Source organism: Rattus norvegicus, chromosome 10 (assembly GCF_021556685.1).
Source record: "Rattus norvegicus strain SHRSP/BbbUtx chromosome 10, alternate assembly SHRSP_T2T, whole genome shotgun sequence".
In the NCBI taxonomy this organism is placed as follows: domain Eukaryota; kingdom Metazoa; phylum Chordata; class Mammalia; order Rodentia; family Muridae; genus Rattus; species Rattus norvegicus.
The window spans coordinates 49,796,007-49,819,480 of record NC_141543.1 but is presented as its reverse complement, the minus strand read 5'-3'; the positions used below and the strand labels follow the sequence as shown (position 1 = coordinate 49,819,480).

General features: G+C 48.3%; 1 protein-coding gene across 11 annotated transcripts in view; it reads left to right on the top strand.

The window, feature by feature from the left end:
* Obscn (obscurin, cytoskeletal calmodulin and titin-interacting RhoGEF) overlaps positions 1-23,474 on the top strand; it is a 150,547-nt gene that overhangs the window by 45,137 nt on the left and 81,936 nt on the right. For all 11 annotated transcript variants that reach the window (XM_087574963.1, XM_087574962.1, XM_087574961.1 and 8 more), the window contains exons 17-29: positions 71-346; positions 3,795-4,070; positions 8,931-9,206; positions 13,287-13,562; positions 16,519-16,794; positions 18,083-18,358; positions 20,113-20,397; positions 20,573-20,839; positions 20,963-21,232; positions 22,062-22,328; positions 22,655-22,921; positions 23,101-23,210; positions 23,310-23,463. In XM_087574963.1, the coding sequence (XP_087431089.1) occupies positions 71-346; positions 3,795-4,070; positions 8,931-9,206; positions 13,287-13,562; positions 16,519-16,794; positions 18,083-18,358; positions 20,113-20,397; positions 20,573-20,839; positions 20,963-21,232; positions 22,062-22,328; positions 22,655-22,921; positions 23,101-23,210; positions 23,310-23,463 (3,276 nt within the window). The remainder of the gene's footprint in view (positions 1-70; positions 347-3,794; positions 4,071-8,930; positions 9,207-13,286; positions 13,563-16,518; positions 16,795-18,082; positions 18,359-20,112; positions 20,398-20,572; positions 20,840-20,962; positions 21,233-22,061; positions 22,329-22,654; positions 22,922-23,100; positions 23,211-23,309; positions 23,464-23,474) is intronic.

The window sequence follows — 23,474 nt, the reverse complement described above, 5'->3', positions numbered from 1 at the left end:
TTTCCGTCAGTGGCTTTCCTGATCTAGACAGTGTCTCTGACCCTCTATGTGTGTCTTTTTCTGTCCTCAGAGCCCAAGCTGGTGTTTGCCAAGGAGCAGCAGGCACGCAGCGAGGTGAAGGCAGAGGCCGGGGCCAGTGCCACACTGAGCTGCGAGGTGGCCCAGGCCCAGACTGAGGTGACGTGGTTCAAGGATGGGAAGAAGCTGAGCTCCAGCTCCAAGGTGCGCATGGAGGCCTCGGGCTGCTCCAGGAGGCTGGTGGTGCAGCAAGCGGGCAAGGCGGATGCTGGGGAGTACAGCTGTGAGGCCGGGGGACAGAAGGTCTCCTTCCGCCTGGATGTGCCAGGTCAGTTCTTTGGAACAATCCGAGTATGTATTCATAATTATCACATCTTTTTTTTTTTTTTTGTTCTTTTTTTTTTTTCCGGAGCTGGGGACCGAACCCAGGGCCTTGCGCTTTCTAGGCAAGCGCTCTACCACTGAGCTAAATCCCCAGCCCCTATCACATCTTTTTGATGTAATGAATTGCTTTCCTATTAATGCATAGTGGACGTCTTTGTATTTTCTGACTAATTTTGCCATGATCTCTCCTTAATGAGCCCTGTGCTTTGGGCTCCCATTGTTCATTTGTTTGTTTTTGATCCATCTGTTCTCAAATCTCAATTTACCAGTGATTGTGTGTGTGTCTTGGGTGTGTGTGTGTGTGTGTGTTTAAACTAAACTACAAGAGCTCAGTATTAAAACAACTAGTAGCATATTTAAAATCATTTTAGATTTAATTTATTTTGTTTTACGCGTATGAGCATTTTGATTGAATGTGTGTACCAGGTGTGCTCTGGGTGCCAGTGGAGGTAGGAAGGTGTCAGATTCTCCATTACTGGAATTATAGATGGTTGTTCGCCACCGTGTATGTGCTGGGAGCTGGACCTGGTTCTTCTGTAAGAGCATCTGGTGCTTCTAACCACTGAGCCATCTCTCTAGTCCCTGGATCTTATCTTTTAATCCAATAGGCTACTCTGTCAGGGAGTGAAGATCAGTTACACATAGGATTATCATTGAGAGGTGTTTTCTGTTTCTTTCATTTTTATTGATTGTTTTCCTGGTTGGCTCTTTTATTTGGATTAGTATTCATTTTTTTTAAGTTTTTTTTTTTTTTTGTAAAATGCAAGTCAGTTGTCTTTTTAAAGGTTTATTTATTTTATGTGTACACTGTAGCTGTCTTCATGAACACCAGAAGAGGGCGTCAGATCCCATTACAGATGGTTGTGAGCCACCATGTGGTTGCTGGGAATTGAACTCAGAACCTCTGGCAGAGCAGTCAGTGCTCTTAACCGCTGAGCCAGCTCTCCAGCCCTTAAGATTTATTTTCATATTATGTGTACGAGTGTTTGCACGCACGTGTGCACATTGCATGTATGCAGCGCTCACAGAGGCCTGAAGTGGGCATCAGATCCCCTGGAACTGGAGTGACAGATAGTTGTGAGCTGCCACATGGGGTGCTGGAAATTGAGCCCCGGTCTTCTGCTCTTAACTTCTGAGTCTTCTCGCCTGACTCTTGGCTCTCTTCCCCCTTCCCTGTTTTTGTTACTGAGGTTTACTCATTTACAGGATTGGTCATGTCTGAATTCCTTCTTTTTTTTTTTTTTTTTTTTTTTTTGAGCTGGGGACTGAACCCAGGGCCTTGTGTTTGCTAGGCAAGCGCTCTACCACTGAGCTAAATCCCCAACCCTGACTGAATCCCTTCTAAGTCTCCTTTGTTCATCCACTCTTCTCATGGGATGTATTACTCCTCACTCTACTGAAAGACTCTTTTCCTCAGTATTTAGGACTCCTATGAGAGTCTTAAGAGAGTGTTGTCTTGGATGTCATGAGTTATCTTACTTGGTTTCTCTTGAGCTGTCTTTATTTCTGTTGATTTTAAGAGATAACGTTGCTGTAATAACTCTTATGGCTCAGTTTTCCTCCAGAGCATGGAATATACAACCCCCTGTTTTCCTAGGGATGGGGCTTTCCCCCGAGATGTCTGAGGTTATTCGAGTGGCTTTGCCTTTCCAGAAGTTATTACATTTTAAAGCTGTGTGTGCAAGCGCACGGTACAGACGTGTCGAGGAGGTCAGAGTCATCTTGCAAGAGTCAGTTTTCTCCTCCAAGCAGGTTCTGGGTCTTGAACTCAGGCTGCCAAGCTTGGCAGGAAGCCCTTTATCTGCTGAGCCATCTCACTGCTTCCCTTACAGCCTTTACCATGGTGCCTTTGTTGAGTTTTAGCACGTTCCTTATCATACATCACAGGGAAGGCTCTCCGGTCACGTCCATTTGGGGCTGTAAATGCCCATGTTCTGATGTTCATGTCTTTTTAGTTGGGGAGGCTTTTTTTTTTAACCTATAATTTCATTGACTTCATTTTCTACACCGTTAGTTTGTATCTCATCTTTTCCTGCCACATAGACTCATAGGCTTGGTCTCTTGACCACATCACAGAGCTCTTGGACGTTGTGAGCATGCTGCTTTTCTTCTCTTTACTGCTGTCTGGTTGTGGCCTTCCCTGGTTTCCTCCACCCGTGATAGACGTTCGTGTGCTTGATTAGCCTACTCGTGGTGCTTCCCTGTGCACTTCAGATTTTATTAATTGAATTTTTCATTTCTATCACACACATTATGTATGCATGTAAGCTTGTATGAATGTATATATGTACGTATTTCAAGATCTCGATGCCCTTGCTCAGTTCCTCAGGCACGTTGCTGGCCATCTCTTCTGTGTTGCATATTTATTTGTATCCTGAACCGATTTCCTTGCCTTATCCATTTGCTTGTTTGTTTCCTCCCTGAACTCATCGACTATCTTTACGGGTAGATTAAATTATTTGTCTAGCATTTCAGCCGTTTTGGTGTCTTCGAACTCAGTAATTGAGGAGTTATGGTCCTTTGGTGGTGCTGTTTTGTGCTGCCCTTTTATGCCAAAATCATTACTAGTGCAGGACTTGAGAACGATTTCTAGACCACAGGCAGTGCACAGGTTGGCACAGGAGGTGACGATTTTAGATTTACACTTACATCAAAAGCATCGCCTTACCAGTCCCGAGTCCTACAAGGTAGGCCGGCATGCTTTGTGAAAATTAAACATTCTGAAGTGACCGTGAACAAGACAAACTAAGTGCACACCGTCGGGAAGACCTGCAGGTGATCACTCTTGGTTCAGATGTAGCAAGGGAGGCTTTTGTCCAAGTGGGAAAATATTGAGTCAAGTCAGTCAAAGGTCTATGTGGGGTCGCTTGCTATACCAGATACCAAGATGCTTCAAAATCTAAAGTGAGACCTAAAGCAACAATGAGATCTAAATAGTTAGCGCGTGAGCTCAGAACAGTGTATAAGCAGATCTGCCCTCAGTCTCCCCAGAGCCAGTGACTTGTGAGGTACATGGAACCCAGGACAATAAAATCATATTGGCTGTCCTCTTCCTACCTGAAGAGCCAAGTGCAGGTGGTTAGAGATGTCAAAGTGAGGGTAAAGCAGGACTGTGGCGATGGTTACAGCTTTCTTATGGCTCCAGGGTCATAGCAGTTTCCTGAGTAGGTCATGAGCACATTAGCCATATGGGTGTCGTCGCCTGCAGTGGAACTAACATGCTGGGGCTGCCCCTGAATTTGTGGATGAACTGGTTTTGTCCCAAGAGATACTGGGGCTTTTCCTGGGCACAGCCACTACAGAGCATGGGGGATATTTTACCACCCAGCCACCAATCCAGATCCTTTCTCTGTGTGGCCTTCCTGATCCTGTGTGTCCTTGTCTGTCCCCAGAGCCCAAGGTGGTGTTTGCCAAGGAGCAGCAGGCACGCAGCGAGGTGAAGGCAGAGGCTGGGGCCAGTGCCACACTGAGCTGCGAGGTGGCCCAGGCCCAGACTGAGGTGACATGGTTCAAGGACGGGAAGAAGCTGAGCTCCAGCTCCAAGGTGCGAGTGGAGGCCTCGGGCTGCTCCAGGAGGCTGGTGGTGCAGCAGGCGGGCAAGGCTGATGCTGGGGAGTACAGCTGCGAGGCCGGGGGACAGAAGGTCTCCTTCCGTCTGGACGTCACAGGTCAGTTGTTTGAGGGCACTAATGTTACTCATCTGGATGAGATGCTTATACTGACTAATAATCTGAGGGACCCTGGCACTACTGCAGGGGACTTGCCCTCTGAGAGCCTTAAATCTTTCATATTCTGTTTTCTCATCCATGGCTTGGGCTGAGTGAGCAGAAGCCGATATGAATAAGTCAGGAGAGCTGAGTCCTAGTTCTTATGTGGTAGCATTTACCATCCAAAAACATCTAGGGCACCCTCTGCTTTGCCGTCTGGTGCTCAGGGATATTTCTGGCTTTTCCTGGTGTTTAGGATGGGGGTAAACGAGATCCGTCTCTTGGAACTCTGTGGATGCCCAAGTGTCTGCAGGTCCTGTATGCCCTAATCCAGAATGAATATTCTTGTTCACAGGAAAATTTCTGTTCAATTTAAAGACAACTAGGGAAAGTTTTATCCCCTAATCATAATTGGACTTTCTTGCAGCAAAAGCTGGCTTATATAGTTTCAGGTGCCAGTACCTGATTCCTCTTTCCTGATTTCTGAGATGTAAAGGTCTCTGTGTGTACTTAAGTGTACACACATCGTATTGCGGCATCTGTGTGGGTAACGGAAGAGCAGAGGGCTTGTGGGTGTCCTGCTGTAGACAGCTTTCCGTGGGCAGAGTCTTATATTCTATGTTTTTTTTTTTTGGTTCATTTTTTCGGAGCTGGGGATCGAACCCAGGGTCTTGCGCTTCCTAGGCAAGCGCTCTACCACTGAGCTAAATCCCCAACCCCGAGTCTTATATTCTAAAGGCCGGTTAGGAAACTGGTCAGTAAGAGTGTTCTCCTTGGAGCATCATTTGGAAAAAGAGGGAGATGCAGCATTTGGGTTTTTTTTTTTCTGCCCTTGAGAGACAAGGTGAGTTCCTGCCGTGGGGTTCTCTGTCCACAGGGTCCTTAGGAGTTCACCTGTCTGCACCTCCCCAACTCATTAGAAATCTGAGATGTGCGTTTGTCTCCCTTCACTGAGGAGTCTCCTCTTACGGTGACCTCTGGGTGTTTCTAGATAACATGTCCAGTATCTCGTCAACAGGAAATGGTTTCTGAATAAACATGCCCACAAAACAAAACAAAACAAGACAAAAAAAAAAAAAAAGGAAAGAATGAGCTTTAAATTTTATTTTCAGAAAATATGAAAAATTAAAAAAAATAAAAATATCCAGCTATTTTCTAGAAGTTGCATAAGTGACACAAAAAGGAGCAGAGACTTTGAAAGGTTATAGCGTTTTTTTGAAATATAATTATAATATTTTATAATAATTATAAAATTATATAATGATAATTATATAATTATAATATTCTTATAATTATAAAAAATAGTTTATCAGGGCTGGAGAGATGGCTCAGTGGTTAAGAACACTGACTGCTCTTCCAGAGGTCCTGAGTTCAAATCCAAGCAACCACGGGTGGCTCATGACCTTCTGCAGTGAGATCTGGCGCCCTCTTCTGGCACGCAGGCGTACATGCACATAATAAACCGATCTAAAGACAGACAAAACCCCAAAGGTAATTTACTACAGAAGAGGGCGTTAGTACAAGGGCTGTGGATAGATCATACCAAAGATTCTAGAAGGTAATTATTAGTTCTGGTGCTTTATTGCACAGTAAGATGATTCTACCTGACAATAATATGATAATATTAATAATTAATAATTCCAAACAGCTGAGAGTCTTTAAAATGTTCTCACCACAAGACATGATAAATAGTTGGTGCAGTAGATATATTGATCAACATGTTTTGATTATGGTGGAAGCAGGTTATTGAAAGATTACATTGTGCCCTATGAATTATTATTTGTTGGTCAAAAAAAAAAAAAGAAAAAGAGAAAGAAAAAAGAAAAAAGAAAAGAAAAGGAACCAGTGAGATGAACCAGAGGGCAAAGTTTCTCGACACCAAGTCCGATGGTGTTAATCTGATCCCCAGGACCCAGTGAGCCAGGCTCACCTCTTTGAGGCCCTTGGACCTCAGTATCTGCACACCAAGGATCAAACTTTCATCACATGAGCCACCACTCCACCTCCCAGCACAGGACAGGAGAAACGAGTCATGTGACTCTAGCAATAGTAATGCGCCTTGTGCTTGAAAACAGCTGAAACGTTTACACAAAAATGTTAATTGTTAAACAACTCAATTGTTCCTTGCTGTAGCACACATCAGGATGTCACATCATGCTCTATACACGAGTCTGGAAGGTGTCAGGTACACTAGAGGACACCGAGACAGAAACTGTTCTCTGAGGCATTAGGACTTACTTTAACACTGTGGACAGATGGACAAACAGAAAACAGCATGGCAGGTGCTCTGAAGAGAGTTCAGACTATACTACCAGAGACAGCATGGCGGGTGCTCAGAGGAGGAATCAGGGTCCACATGGCTGACCGGGAGTCTCTGCTTTCAGTTCTCTGAGGACAAGAGGTTTTAGAGCAGGACTCTGCAGTCGGGTGAGTCAGGAAAGGGGCTGGGGGGCAGAGGGCATGGCCACCAACAGCCACTGTGATGTAAACTCACTTCCCCAGGCAGGGAAAGCCTGCCTGGGAGTCTCTTGGCTAGAGGCTCATGGCAGCATCTCGGTCGGGAGCCTGCCAGTGTCTCTGGGAGGGGAAGGCTGCTGCTGTGGGCACAATGGCCTGAGTGGCAGCTGGATTCTAATACAGCATTAACATAATACACAGCTCCGACTTTCAGTTAAAGCATAGATAATATATATATACATATATATACACACATATATATACATATATATAAACAAACCCCGAAGTCAACATGTAGAGAACATTTTTAGCTGTCTATTGTATCGACAACACTGGTGGAAGGTGAAATTTTAAAAGACTTACAACAACACAAAAAACTATCCCTTTGGAGACTGAAAAGGAGGCAAGCCTTCAGTTCTGTGTATGTAGGTAGCATAGCACACTAAAGAACTCATGTAAGAATTCATATTTTTGGTCAACCTATTCTGGGTATCAAGGACAGTCTGTGAAACACAATACTAATGAGATGAACTCAGGGGCATATGCACGAGATCATCCCCTGTGAGGAAAATCACCACTCAGGACCAGCGATCCTGAAGAGTAGATAGTGAGTATTCAGCCTGACCTTATCCGATTGACCGAGAACTGAAATTATCTCAAAAGAAAAAAAAAAAAAAGGATAAGCGTCAGCGATGTAAATTAAAAAGAAGTATTTGACAAAATTTACCACCAGCCATGTCATAAAATGTGTAACAAACGTCATTAAATAAATTCGTTCATGGCTTGGTAAGCAGCACGGTATGCAAATTGAGGACTGGCTTACTTTGCTCCAAGGTCAGACACAGCATAAAGAGACCAGCTGTCACCAGCTGTCCCCACATCCTTTAGCAACCAGGAAGGACATCCAAAAAAAACACACAAAGGTTAGGGGGAAAACCCACCCCAACGGATTCACAGATGATGAGATTTCTTCAAAAGACACATGGATAGAGAAAGGCCCACATATGAAGACCAATGAAAAGGCCATTCTTCACTGTATGCCGGCAGTGAGCATCTTGCAAAGTGAGTTTAAAAGCTTTAAAGTGTCTTCAGAAGTACCATGTTTATAATGCCAGCCTCAGGCGGGGAGAGACTCCGTGTGGTAGATCACTAAACGTTCTTGAGAGATGTCAATCTCTACAGGGATGGATAGAAATGAAATGGGGTTTAAGGTGTCTAGTTGTCTTCAGGATGGGACAATTGCTGTGGGACAGGTTGAAAATGACATCGAGTTTCTCAGGCCAGCTACAGCCAGCACTGCTGGGAGGAGAGCTGGTGGTAAGCAGTTATACAAGACCACCATGGGGGTATTGTACGCCTTTAGTAAGACATGATAGCAAGGGTGGGAGAGATGGTTGGGAGCACTGGCTGCTCTTCCAAGGACCCACGTTCAGTTCCTAGCACCCACAGGGCAGCTCACAATTATCTGGAAGTGGTATATGGTGCCCTCTTGTGGCCTCTGTGTGCACTGCATGCATGTGGTGCCCAGATATACACGCAGGCAAAACACCCTTACGCATATAAAAACAAGGGAGGTGGTGGTAGGGTGGTGGGGAAGGATCACAGCCAATCTAGTTTTGCGAATCTTATTTGTGATTCTAGAATTTAGTTCAGGGATGTCTCTGCCCCAGAACATGGGCAGGCTGTGTTTACAGCCAGAGAAGAGGCAGTGGCCTACAGAAAAGGGAAGTGAGGTAGAGACAGTCTGTCTGCTTAGCTGGGGTTTCTCTTGTCTGACCCTATTAAGGAACCTGGGGACTTGTCACAAGAGTAATTTATAGTCTGATCACTTCAAGATACATTAGAGTGGATTAAAAAAAACCACTCTAGACCAAATCTAATCCAGTTTAATACAGTAAGACAACAGTTTCTCAATGCAAGAATGGTTAGCAGGTACTAAGAGTACATAGGCGTTCAGAAGGAGAGTGTCTTAGTTACTGTTGCTGCGAAAAGACACCATGACCAAGGCAACTGGTAAAAGAGAGCATTTAATTTTGGGGCTCACAATCCCAGAGGATTAGTCTGTGGTCGCCATGGAGGGAGCACAGCGGCAGACAGACAGTCACGGTGCTGGAGCAGTAGCTGAGATCTTACATCTGATCTGCAAGCACAGGGCAGAGGGCTCACTAGAAATGGTGGGGTTTTTGAAAACTCAAAGACATATTGTGGTTTTGTGCTGAGAGGGATGGTGGCTTCTCCTGGGATCAGCCAGTGAAAAACCTAGACAATGTCCTGCCTCCCACCGCACCATCCAATGCTCTCTCTCACTGGCGTGGCCTTCCCGATCAATGATATACCTAACTTTGTGCATCTATCTGTCCTCAGAGCCCAAGCTGGTATTTGCCAAGGAGCAGCAGGCACGCAGCGAGGTGAAGGCAGAGGCTGGGGCCAGTGCCACACTGAGCTGCGAGGTGGCCCAGGCCCAGACTGAGGTGACATGGTTCAAGGATGGGAAGAAGCTGAGCTCCAGCTCGAAGGTGCGCGTGGAGGCCTCAGGCTGCTCCAGGAGGCTGGTGGTGCAGCAGGCGGGCAAGGCGGATGCTGGGGAGTACAGCTGTGAGGCCGGGGGACAGAAGGTCTCCTTCCGCCTGGACGTCACAGGTGTGTGTTGAGGCACTATGTTGTCCTTGTGGGGGTTCAGTGACTGGCTCATGCCCAGGGCCGACTGTTCATGCCTTCTGTTGCACAGCACCTCTTCAAGTCTCTCCTTTTTTCTAACTCCATTTTTAGTCCAGCATCAACAGGACAAGGTATGGTAAGAGTGTTCCAGGAAGGCCCTTTCCTTCCTGTGTGCCTGGAGAGATACTCTCGTGTTGGGGAGTTCCTTCTTTGTCATGTTTTGTTCCTCCCCAGAACCTTCCCACTGCTCCTTGGGTCCATCCCTTTGACCTGGTGAGGCCAGGTGTCCTTAGTTGTCTGTATCCAGGCTGCTCTGGACTGTGCTGGGCTCCCACGTGCACCTGAGAGCAAGCTCTCTCTTCAGAGCTCCCTCAGTGTCTCTGAACGCGATGAGGGGAAGTTTTACCTTCTAATCATACTCAGTCATCTCCATCTTGGGCTTCAGTCACCCAAAGTTTGGTGTCTGGGCACTCCTTTACCTTTCTCACGGAGTCCTCTGTGCATGACAGTGTGGTAGTGCCAGCATCTGTGTTTTATGGCAGTGCCTGTGCGGAGGACCAACCGCAAGGCCCCCGTGTTACATACTTCTGAGCTTTGGCTCTCTCCGCACAGCTAACCTTGTTTTACTTTTCCCTCAGCCAGAGCCCTATGCATGGATTGTATCTGTTAAGCATGTGTTTTATACATTCAGAAAATTTAAAGATTATGTATCTCATTCCACATATGACAGCCCCTATCAGGAACGTAATCTTGTTCCAAAATATTCTACAATATCCCCCAAATTGTCTGGAAATTCAGGCACCTGTCTCTCCCTGCTGGGGCACAGAGAGATATGTGAGCTGACATTGCTTTCCTTTGCGAGAAAATTCAGGCCTGAGAGCTAGTGAGGTGGCTCAGCAGATTAAGGACCTTGCCACCAAGTTCACTGTAGTTCAATTCCCCAGCCCACCTAGTGGAAGGCAAGAAGGGGTTCCTACAATCCATCCTCTGACCTACACACACACACACACACACACACACACACACTCACACACAGACACATACAGACACACACACTCACACACACGCTCACACATAGACACATACAGACACACACTCACACACACAGACACATACAAACACACACACAGACACATACAGACACACACACTCACACACAGACACATACAAACACACACACTCACACACAGATACATACAGACACATACGCTCACACAAAGACACATACAGACACATACACTCACACACAGACACATACAAACACACACTCACACACAGATACACAGACACACACACACACGCACACACACACACTGTAGCATGTCCCATATTAATAATGTTGCAAAAGAAGAGTTTAGCCTGCAGAGGGTGGCTTGAAGTTCCTCTCAACTCTGAGGCACAAGCACATGGCAGACTGGCATTGCTCTCCATGAGATGCCTCGTTGCTGGGAGGACCCAGTGAAGGGTCCTGGTTGATCAATGGTGTGAGGGAGTATGACACCATCTATGCAGACACATTTTGAAGAGTTTCTTTAAACCAGGCAATTCCTTAGAGATGTTATCAGAATAGATACAAGAAAAAACTGGGACTCCAAATAGCCACATAGCCCTTTATATTGATAACACGAGTTTAATGTTCTAGGAGGGGGGCTGGGGATATTGTTCATCTGTTAGGAGCACACACTACTCTTGTGGTGGATCTGAGTTCAATTCCCAACACCTACATCAGGTCACAACTGTCCGGAACTCAAGCTCTAGTTCTGACTTCTCTGACTCTGAGCACCTGCAGTCAGTCAGTCAGTCAGACAGACAGACAGACAGACAGACATGTGCCTGTGTGTACCCCCCTCGTACACACATACACACACACATGCATACACACTCACACATGCACACACATACATATACATTTACACACTCATGCATATACACATTTACACACACTCATACATATCACATACACATACACATGCACACACATACACACCCACACAACACACTCATACATACATACCCACCCTCTCCCCAGGCACACACAAATACAGCCCCCCACATTCACATATGTACACACATAAATACACTTACACACAAATATGCACACTCACATATATGCACACACGTACATGTGCACATAGATTTAAAAAATATAGTATAGAAGAAGAGCTAAGTTCAGTAGCCTGTAGATAAATTGTTAAAACTGCATTGGAAACAAATAATTTTGTGTAATTCTTATTCCTCTAGAGTTCAAAGGGACATATATACGTTCTAATTCAGTTATGTAAATAGTACAATATTGATACCAAAATGACATACAGTATTAAAAACCGAAAGCACAAGCCAATGCCTTGTGGATGCTGGAATAATCCATACAAAATTTTGACAAACTGGAGCAATATGCTAAGGGTGGAGTGTACTGGGATTTATTAATCCAGGAATACAAGGTTGATTTAATATTAGAATGCAAAAGTCTGTAAAATCTATGATGTTAGGAGAATGAGTGCCACCTGCTCTTGCAGAGGACCTGAGTTCAGTTCCCAGCACCCACACCAGTCAGTTCACAACCTCCTGCAACTCCACTCTAAGTGGGCTCCATAGGACTGGCCCTCACACACACACACACACACACACACACACACACACACACACACACAATTAAAAATAAAATAAATAAAATAAATATAGTTTAAAAACGTGTAAAAAGCAGCTAGGTGTGAGAGGACACACATATTAATCCTAGCACTTGTGGGTAGGGAGCAGAGTTAGATGGGTCTCTGTGAGTTTGAAACTAGCCTGATCTAAAAATCAAGTTCTAGGGCAGGCAGGTCTACATAGTGAAACCTCGTCTCAAATATTTTTTTTTTAACATTTATATCTAGAAGATATAACATCTACTTACATTACAAACAAATTCTTGTGTTGGGGATGTGGCTCTATGATACAGCCCTTTACACGGCAGCCCTAAAACCCTGGTACTAGAAAAAAACTCAAGGGCTCCCTAAATCTCACATGGACAGCAGCAGATGTGAGCTGACCACAAAGCCATGACCTTTCTCTTTCAACAAAGAGTGCAGAGCAGCTTAGTGTACAGAAGGTAGATGTCACAGATTGCATGATTACCATTTCTGTATTGATAGACTAGGGGAAAGGTTGAAGAAGATATCATAAAAGAATTGTTACAGCCGAACTGGGCATGGGAGCACACGCCTTTAATCCCAGAAGTCAGAAGGCGGAGACAAGTGAATCTCTGTGAGTTCAAGGCCAGCCTGGTCTACAGAGGGAGTTCAGGACAGCCAGCTGTCTCAAAAACAAAACAAAACAAAACAAAACAAAACAAAACAAAACAAAACAACCACTTCTAAACCTAAACCCCCAAACAAACCCCCAAACAAAAAACAAAATAAAACAATAAGACCAAAAACAAAAAAACAAAAAAAAACAAAAGAAGAACTGTCATAGATCGCAAATGTGAAGCTTTTCATTCAGTGTCTAAGGAAACATATTTAGGCTTCAGAGGGGCGGGCGACCTACTTCAGGGGGACAGGGGAGAGCAATGGTGACAGTGTACGTTGGTGGTGAGCCAGGGATGGGAAATCCAGAGGTCCATTGCTGGTAACTGTCTAAGAGATAATCTTTTGAATGTGGGAGCCAAAACCTTCTAAAGAAAGAATCTAAAAACATTTCATCAACTAGATATTAAGATTTAATTTTATTCTATCTTTATTGATGGCCCAGGCCACCTCTTTAGCATAGCAGCAGATGATACTCCAAGGAGGCTCTGTACAGCTCCAGGGGATCCTTCGTTGTCACTTAGGGCCAGTGTCCCTGTAACCTGACGTACAGTCCCCTTTTGCAGGAGACTCTTGTCATGGCGCCCCCCACCCCCCCACCATAGTGGGCTGTGCTGTGCTTTTATGCTGAGAGGTGCTCAGGCTTTGGGCACAGTGAGGAGCACTGTCTGGAGGGTGGTTTGCTCTCCAACTGCCCCATTCAGAGCTTCTCTCCCCATGTTATCTTCCTGAGCTAGGTGGAGTCTCTAACTCTATAATCCCCATTTGTCCCCAGAGCCCAAGGTGGTGTTTGCCAAGGAGCAGCAGGCACGCAGTGAGGTGAAGGCAGAGGCAGGGGCCAGTGCCACACTGAGCTGCGAGGTGGCCCAGGCCCAGACTGAGGTGTCGTGGTTCAAGGACGGGAAGAAGCTGAGCTCCAGCTCGAAGGTGCGCGTGGAGGCCTCAGGCTGCTCCAGGAGGCTGGTGGTGCAGCAGGCGGGCAAGGCGGATGCTGGGGAGTACAGCTGCGAGGCCGGGGGACAGAAGGTCTCCTTCCGCCTGGACGTGGCAGGTTGGTATTAAGGCACTATGTTGTCCTTGTGGTGGTTCATGACTGGCTCATGCCTACGACTGACCTCGTGTTCCGTCTTGTTGGCTTTGTTATACATTGTCTCTTCATGCTTCCCCTCTCATCCCCTGCGGTGAGCCTGTCAGTGACTGGGAGCTGTTATCCTGTGTGGAACTGTCCACAAGTGTATCTTGTAGCAGTGTCTGTGTAGAGGAGCCAAGAATGTAAGGCTAATAGTGGATCCGGTCCAGTGACACAGATCTGTGAGCTGTGGAGGTCTCTCTTTGAAGCAAATCTTTTTTATTTTCGTCAGCCAGAGCATCCTTTTTAACACCTCTTAAGATTTTAATGAGTACACTTAGATTCGAGAATAACTATGAGGCTCATGCCACATCTGTGAACTGAGAGAGGACATGCTCTACGGCAGGCAGCACTGTCGGGAGAGCAAACTACACCCACAGTCCCCTTCTGTCAGTTCAGGAATGTGTCATTCCCTGCCCAGGCTGCTGCATGGTCCGGGAGCGACACTGCTCTCCCATTCAAAGTTCAGAGACTTTAAGTATGGCAGGCTGGGGTGTGGTTCCCCACCCTCTGAGGTGAGTCTGCAACTGTATTGTGTAAAAGGGCCAAATGAAAGACCCACTGAGAATCTTTTTGACAAATGATTTGAAAGGACTAGGATGTCATTTTATGTAGGTAAGTTCCAAGAGTTCTACAAAATTGGCCAATTCCTGAAAAATGACCATAAATCTTAGAGAAAAAGGCCCTGGGAACCCAACCAGCTCTGTAACCGTTTACTTTACATCTATTGTGATTTTAATGTTATGTGGTGTGTTGTGGGTTGTGTGTATGTATGTATGGCTTGTGTGTGCATGTTCATGCGTGAGTGTGTGTGTGTGCGTGTGCCATAGTGCATGTGTGGAGGTCAGAGGGCGACCTCAGGTTCAGGTCTTTGAGGCAGATCCTTTTGTAGCTCACTATTGTGTAGGCAAGGCTGACCCACGGGCTCCCTGGGATCCTCCTGTCTCTTTCTCCCATCTTGATGTAGGAACACAGAGGTCTATCTACAGAGTCACCTGACCCAGTGCACTCCTATAATCTTTAAAATGCTTATTATTTAACTTCTAAAAATTATTTATTATTTTTAAATTTATAAATAGCTCATATTATGTATGAGTACACTGTAGCTGTCTTCAGACACACCAGAAGAGGGCATCAGATCCCATTATAGATGGTTGTGAGCCACCATGTGGTTGCTGGGATTTGAACTCAGGACCTCTGGAAGAGCAGTCAGTGCTCTTAACCGCTGAGCCATCTCTCCAGCCCACTTCTGTAACTTTTAAAGAAATTAAACCTTTTTTTAAAAAAAGGGCATAGGAAAATAGTCAAGTTCAGTGAACTATGAGTAAATAGTATGAGATATTCTAGAAAGAAAGTAAGTGCGTGGTCACAGTGGTTCTTTAGAGAACACAAAGGCAACGTGCACGGCCAGCTCACTTTATGCTGACAATAGAGCGTTCATGTGTAAAACAACATTGTTAAAAACTGAGACCAGCATTCTCTCACGCACACTGAGGACAGCAAGCAGACGCAGCCTTGACAAGGCGAACAGGAAGTTATGCTAGGAGCCTAGTATGCAGGGATAAGGGCTCTAATCCAGGACAGCAAGGTTTGGTTTCACATTAGAATGTGAACATGAATGTGACGTTATTTTTTTTTTTTTAAAGAAAAAGATCTTGTGCACTTAATAAATGCAGAACAAAATGTTTGGTAAAATTTTACATCGTATATCATAGACAAAGTTTAGTGTGCATTCACATAAAACATTCTTTTGGTGGCGGCGCGGCTCTGTGATAGAGCCTGGCCTAGCAGTCCTCAGACCTTTGCTCCTCAAAAACAAAAACAAACAAAACCAACCAAAAACCAAAAACCAAACCAAACCAAACAACCCCCCCCCCAAAACAAAATAAAACGAAGCAAAATCCTGTTAAAGTAGGGATAAAGGAGACTCCTACATTGCCTGAAGGGTGCTACTCAGAGTAGCAGACACCACGAGAGCTGCAGTCACGTAAGGCTTCTCTCCAGTGAAGAAGAGCCTTATTGTAACAATGCATATCCAACATGGAGCACCAAGGAAGAGCACACATTAAGAAATGCGTTTGTCTTAAAGGAAGATGTCACAGGCGATGGGCGATACAGTGGAAAGCACAGCTCAGAACTGCAGGAGCACTGTCTGTTCTGGTTCTGATTCCGAGTCCACTGAGGCATGCTTAGCCCTTTGAGGGGAACTTCTTTTCGGGAGAAGTGAGAACAGAGCAGCGGTGTGATGAACTAGTTACATTTATTCTTTTCTTTTTAAAATGGTTTATTTTTATTTTATGTGCATGAGTGTTTTGCCTGAATGAATGCTTTGGGCGCTATGTGTGTTCAATGTCAGATGAATCCGAAGTTGGCATTGTAGTCTCTGGAATGGAGTTACAGATAGTTATGAGCTACCACGTAGGTGCTGGGAATCGAACCTGGATCCTCAGGAAGAACAGCCAGTGCTCCTAACGCCTGAGCCATCTCTCCAGACCAAGAGAGGTATTTGGTCTTGATGACTGTCAAAGAGAAGATCTTTGGGTGGTGTGAAAATTGATAAGTTAATTCCAAGTGGAGTCATAGGAGTCATAATGAAAGGATATTTCATCTGCTAGATGCCCAGGGTTGTTCTGCCATTGAGACAGGCGAACTTCTCAATATAGGTGAGGGCAACAGCTTCAGAAATGGAAAAGGGAACCTGTCACATGCCCTTCTGCAGTGTCCTGTGTGGATGATCTGATTTTATACTGTGAGGCCTTGGGGCTTCTCCTGGGCAAAGCCTATGTCTGTCCTCCAGCCGACCCATTCAAATTGCTTCCCCATGTGGCCTTCTTGACCTAGACAGTGTCTCTGATTCTGTGCATCTTCTTGTCCCCAGAGCCCAAGGTGGTGTTTGCCAAGGAGCAGCAGGCATGCAGCGAGGTGAAGGCAGAGGCAGGGGCCAGTGCCACACTGAGCTGCGAGGTGGCCCAGGCCCAGACTGAGGTGATATGGTTCAAGGATGGGAAGAAGCTGAGCTCCAGCTCGAAGGTGCGCGTGGAGGCCTCAGGCTGCTCCAGGAGGCTGGTGGTGCAGCAGGTGGGCAAGGCGGATGCTGGGGAGTACAGCTGCGAGGCCGGGGGACAGAAGGTCTCCTTCCGTCTGGATGTGCCAGGTGGGTGTCAAGATACTAAGTCTTGTGTGAACGTGATGACTGGCTCATGTCTGTGACTGAGTCTGTGCCTCTGTTAAGTTTGGTCTCTTTAATCCTCTGTACTTTAGGGCCATGGTGAGCCATGACCGACCATGGCTGACCCTGTGGTCTTTCTATTACACATTATCTCGTCATATCACCCCATTCCCACCCCATGTTTAATCCAGTGTGGAGCTGGACATTGAAAGGGAAGGGTGTCCTGGAAGGTCCTTTGCTTCCCGTGTGTCTGGAGTGATGTTCTAGGTCGGGGAGTTTCATCTTTGTCATGGTTTGCTTCTGCCCAGCGCCTTCCTAATGCTCCTGTCTCCACCTTAGCGATGTTTGCCAAAGACCAGTGGGCACTTCACCTGGCCGTATCAGGCGCAAAGCTCTGAGCACACAATGGATTCTTCAAGGTCTCAGAATAAACTGGGTGATGGTGTCCCATGCCTTTAATCTCAGCCCTTGGGAGGCAGAGGCAGGTGGATTTCTATGAGTTCGTGGACAGCCTGGTCTACAGAGCGGTTTCTAGGACATCTAAGGATACACAGAGAAATCCTGTCTCAAAAAACCAAAAAAGAGAGGAAGAAAAATCTCACAATAAGATTAAATATGGTATAAATCCACGCAACACAAATGGAAAGGTCAACACTTTCATCGTGGATGAAGCTTTGCATTAGCGTCCCTTCCACCTGACTCATGTCGGATGGGGAAGACACTTGGAATGTCGCAGGCACAGCCATAGTATGTGGATATATAAAAAAATCTAAAACTGTGAATGGGGCAGAGAAGCACTATTAGCCATAGAGTAAACGTCACACCCCAGAAGATCGAGCACTAGTGGCCAGAGCCAGGAGTGGTCCTCCACCGGGTGAGGCAGAACACCAGGTAGAACCATAGAGAGTGGAGGCTACGTCCTTAACACCGCGGCTCAGTCTTCTTAGAGCAGGCAAGGGTATGGAGCGTCAGGAACTGTTGCACTGGTGAGGATGGACCTTGCACAGTCCGGGGGACACATACCCTTGTCACTGTAGGGCAGATGTGTCCCTTGCCTTTTACAGAAATGTAGCAGAATCTTACCATGGTGGGATGTGTGGCTGAACTGTGGCTGTGTGCTGAGGGATGCTGGGACTTCTTAAGCACATCAAGTGCAGAGCCTGGAGGGTGCTCTGTCCCACGACCACCACCACATCCAGTCCTCCCCCCCCCCCGTGTGGCCTTTCTGACCTAAACAGTTCTCTGATCCTTGTGTGTCCCCACTTATCTCTAGACACCAAACTTATGTTTGCCAAGGAGCAGCAGGCATGCAGCGAGGTGAAGGCAGAGGCCGGGGCCAGTGCCACACTGAGCTGTGAGGTGGCCCAGGCCCAGACTGAGGTGACATGGTTCAAGGATGGGAAGAAGCTGAGCTCCAGCTCGAAGGTGCGCGTGGAGGCCTCGGGCTGCTCCAGGAGGCTGGTGGTGCAGCAGGCGGGCAAGGCGGATGCTGGGGAGTACAGCTGCGAGGCCGGGGGACAGAAGGTCTCCTTCCGCCTGGACGTGGCAGGTGGGTGTCACTGTGTTTAGGGCAGAGATGCAGCTGACCACTCAGGGGTGCAAAGACTTCCTTGTCTGGTTTTTACAGCCCAGGCTCTGTCCCTTTTATTTTTCTACCGTCCACTGTACTCTGAGGACAGAGCCTCTTTGTCACATCCCTCCGGTGTCTCCCAACAGCTCCTTCCCATGTCCACCTCCACTGCCTTCCTCATCACCAGTTCTGTTGCAGCTTCTTCAGCTTCAAGAGCTGTTAGCCCTCAAGTTCTGGGGGAAAGGCCCAGTTCTGAGTCCCTGTGGCTGTGAGTGTCCTAGCCTGAGGCTCAGGGCCTGCTCTTCCTGTGGCAGCTCTATGGGCCCTATCATGGCCCTGGAGTCCTGGAAGCTCAGTGTAGGTTGGTCTTGTGTGATGGTCCCAGCTTAGAAGCCTGTTTTGGCCTGCTGCTGGGCCAGGATGACCTGCCTCTGCCTTGTCCCCTTTTCTCCTGCTCTTCCAGCCCTTACTGTCCACCACACACCTACTTCCCTCCCCTCTACACTCCTTCCTGTTGAATGTGGGGCCTGGACTATTATTGTCTCCTGGTAACTGTGATCATCTACCTGACGAACAGTTGAAGAAGAAAGGGTTTCTCTTGGTTCTTCTTTGAGGGCATTCAGTCTATTATGGGAGGGGGAGCTATGGTGTCAGAAGCATGAGGTAGCTTGTCACCCATAGCCAGGAAGCAGACAAAGATGGAGGATGCTGGTGTTTAGCTCTCTTCCCCCTTTTCTGTTTACATTCAGGGCTCCCAGCTCACATGCAGGGTAGGTCTCCCTCCACCTAAACCTCTCAGGGAACACGCTCTCCCTCCTTCTCTCCTTCCCTTCCCCCCCATATACACATAGCACACATATATGTACATACACACCAGACATACACACATACCACACACAGACGCACACACACCACATATCACACCACACACACAGACACACACACTACCTACACCCCATACATACACACACACCGCATATCATACAGATATACATACATACACATCACACAGACACCTCAAATACACACACACCACACACACACTACATACATATTTCTCAATAACACACAAAACGCATGCATAAAATTAATCTTTTCAGAAAGGATTGCTTTGTGATGCTCTAGATGTTTCTTGAGTCAAACAGGCAGACGTTTGAAATTAACTATCTCAGGATCTATCGCCCCATATGTTCCCACTTCCAGGAAGGCTCACGGGGATGTGTTTGCAGGCCTGGCACTGCCTTGTAAGGCTCACAGAGATTGGCGCAGCATGCTGCCATGGTGATGGCTGGGAATTGGTTACAACCACGTCCACCTAGCTGTCCTTGTCTCTGACTACAGCCTTTGACACCCCCTACAGCTGAAGCACGGGGTCTTTTAAGGACAGCTGCTGGGTGAGGCGCTCCTGAACCACCTCGGTCTCCTCTGACACCCACCCTACCTTTTGCCAATAGTGTTTTTGTCCCTAGGCTACCTTCTCGGGCTTCCTCTATGGCCTTCCAATCTCATCCCATGCCCTGTCTGTCATGCTCTGGAGTGCTTCTCTCCTATGCCATGCTGGCCTGTGGGTTGAAGTTCCTGGAGGCTAGGATGGCTGGGCTCTTGGTTAGGATGGTCTTTAGGAGAGACATGTCCTTGCTGGCTCAACAGAGTGACAGCAACTAGCTCTCACTGTTGTTGGAGAGTGGTGCATGCTGGTCCTTAATTCATGCCTACTACTTACTTCTCTTCAGAACCAGAGCCTGAGTCCCAAACTCCACAGAGGCCTAGCCGCAGGGAGCCTCTGGTTATCAAGGAACATGAGACCATTGTCCTGAGTGCCACGATAGCTGCACCCTCTGTGGCTGCTGTGACCTGGCTCAAAGACGGCGTGGAGATCCGCCGCAGCAAGCGGCATGAGACCACCAGTGTGGGTGATACTCATACCCTGACTGTGAGAGGTGCACAGGTTCTGGACAGTGCCATCTACAGCTGCCGTGTCGGCAAGGAAGGTCAGGACTTCCCGGTGCAGGTAGAAGGTAAGCAGAGGCTGGGAGGCCAGGCGTCTGGATCTCCCCACCCCGCCTCCCCGCCCCATATCTCTAAGTCTGCTCCAAAGATTAGCAGGCAGTGTTCCACAGCAGGCCCAGAGTGGGGCTCAGGACACAGGGCCATCTGCATCAATCACTCGCTGACACCTTCTTCTCCCCTCAGAGGTGGCCACCAAGTTCTCCAAACCCCTGGAGCCTGTGGAAGGGGAATTGGGTGGCACTGTGACGCTGGTCTGTGAGCTGAGCCCGGAACAGGCTGAGGTTGTGTGGCGCTGTGGGAGCACACAGCTGCGGGCGGGCAAGCGCTTCCAGATGACAGCTGAGGGGTCTAGGCGCACACTGACCGTGTCTGGCCTTCGAGAGGACGACGCAGAGGAGTATGTGTGTGAGAGCCGGGATGACCGCACCAGTGCACGGCTCACTGTCAAAGGTACCCGTGGGTGAGCTAAGGTGGTTTCCTGGGGGAGACATCCTTCCATGTGTCTGTCTGGGGGCGGGGGCGGTCTCTGTGGAGCCTCTCCTTTGGACTCTCATGCACACCTTTCCTCTGTAGTTCCCCGAGTGGTCAAGTTTACATCCGGATTGAGTGCCATGGCGGCAGAGGAGGGCCAAGAGGCCACCTTTCAGTGTGTCGTGTCCCCCAGCGATGCAGCAGTCATGTGGTACAAGGACGGCACGCAGCTGCAGCCTAGCGAGAAGTTTGTTATGGTGCAGAGTGGGGCCAGCCGAAGCTTGACTATCTTGGGCCTGACCCTGGAGGATGCTGGCCATGTCACTGTGGAGGCTGAGGGTGCTTCATCATCTGCTGCCCTCCGGGTCCGAGGTAAGCTGGGCGCTGCCCAGACTTCCAGAATGTCCAGTGGCTCCTTACAATAGGTGTCTTTCCCTCCTCATGAGCTGGTGAGCGAGTCCCATGCTGTGTCGGGCTGATCTGGTTGACGTCAGGGGGACATGAGCTCTCTCAGCTGTCCACAGAGGTGATTTCGTGGGAGGACTAGGTACCTTCTCTTTATGAGTACTTAGCAGGGGCAGGGGTAAGATTGGGACAACCCAGAGAGACCTCCTTCTGGAGGAAGTTGTCTCTGGATGAGTCTGCAATGGCAAAGCGGGAGGGGCGCTAGCAGTCAGTGCTCTCAAAAGCGAGAGGTAGGGAAGTGCTTGAGAGCCAGGACTTTGCTTGAGGATGCTTGAGGATGGCTAGCTCTTGAGGGAGGGAGTGATGAGGCTTGGGTGTACCTCTCCAGGGATGGGGAAGGGTGGGACAGCTAGACCCACACTGGAGCCTTTGTCCTCCCCATATATTTTAATGAGTTTCCTTGGGCCTTGTTAAAGGGCAGACAATGGGACAGTGGCTGAGGGGGTTGTGAAGCGGCCCTACCCACTGACTGTTGATGGTATCTGGCCACAGTTGGGAGTTCAGCACAGATGACCGGAGCAAGGCAGCAGGACTTGGGAGGGGGGCTGAAGAAGAAATGGCCTTAGCTTCTTCCCCTCATAAAATAAACTTATGTAAGGAGTGCAGTTGGGGCTCTGCTTAAAGTGGCCCTGGTCATGTGGTGGGGCTCTCTGGGCCTAGATTGAGGCTGGGTGCAGGGGTGGGGCTTGGGCAGGCCCAAAGTGTCCGGGATGACCTCTGCCCTTCTGTGTCTCAGAGGCACCAGTCCTCTTCAAAAAGAAGCTTGAGCCACAGACGGTGGAGGAGAGGACCCCTGTGACCCTGGAAGTAGAGCTGACTCGCCCCTGGCCCGAGGTGAAGTGGACGCGGAATGCTGCCGTCCTGGTACCCAGCGAGAACGTGGAAATCCACGCTGAGGGTGCCTGGCACCGTCTGGTGCTGCGAAGCGTGGGCTTCGCTGACCGTGGCTTCTTTGGCTGTGAGACACCAGATGACAAGACTCAGGCCAAGCTCAACGTAGAAAGTAAGGCTGCCCTTGGGACTTAAGAGGGAGAGAGGGGCTCCTTTAGGAGTGGAAGATGTGGCCTTGTGTTGGCTGTGAGGTGGAGCAGGGTTTCCTCTTGTAGAGGCAGGTAGTCACCTTGGTTCTGTCAGGTGACTCTAAGGAAGGAATAGATGGAGGGTGGAAGGGTCAGGCCCTGGGGATCGACTGGGTTGAGCCGGGTAAAGGTGCTCACTGGAAGCTACTGTCCAGACCCTTCCTCTGGCTAAACTCACACCAGCATCTGAGTCCTGTCTGGTTGGAGGGTCTCACTTCACTAGCTCACTAGAGCCCCCGCTCCCTGACAGTGCGGCAGGTCCGGCTGGTTCGAGGTTTGCAGGAGGTGGAGGCTAAGGAACAGGGCACAGCCTCGATGGATGTGGAATTGTCCCATGCTGACGTGGAAGGCAGCTGGACTCGAGATGGCCTGCGACTTCAGCCGGGGCCCAAATGCCACCTGGCCGTACAAGGCCCTGTCCACATCCTCACACTCTCAGCGCTGCAGCCACAGGACAGCGGGTTGGTGGCCTTCAGGGCTGAGGGCGTGCACACGTCTGCACGGCTCATAGTCACTGGTGAGTAGGTGAGGGCTGGCAGCCCCACTCCAGCGCACACCATTTCATTTCCATAAGCGCTCCAGGGAGGCAGATGGGACCAGGAGGGAAGTGGAAACCCCTTTGTGGGATTATCTCCAGCCCACCTGATCAGAAAGCACCTCTCACTCCATGCGTTCCTTCCCTACCTCCTGTCTCAGAGTTGCCCGTGAGCTTCACCAGACTGCTACAGGATGTGGTGGCCACTCAGAAGGAGAAGGTGACCCTGGAGTGTGAGTTGTCACGGCCCGTCGATGTGCGCTGGCTGAAGGTATTTCTCCCTCCTCTCTGCTTTCCCCTGTGGGCATCCAGGAGGTGAACCCCTTGTCCTGAGCCACGCTAGTCTTGACCAGTCCTCTCTGCCCTACAGGATGGTGTGGAGCTGCGGGCAGGCAAGGCCATAGGCATAGTGGCTCAGGGAACCTGCAGGAGTCTCGTTATCTACCGGTGTGAGACTGGGGACCAGGGCGTCTATGTATGTGATGCTCTGGATGCTCAGACCTCTGCCTCTCTGAGGGTGCAGGGTGAGTTCTGG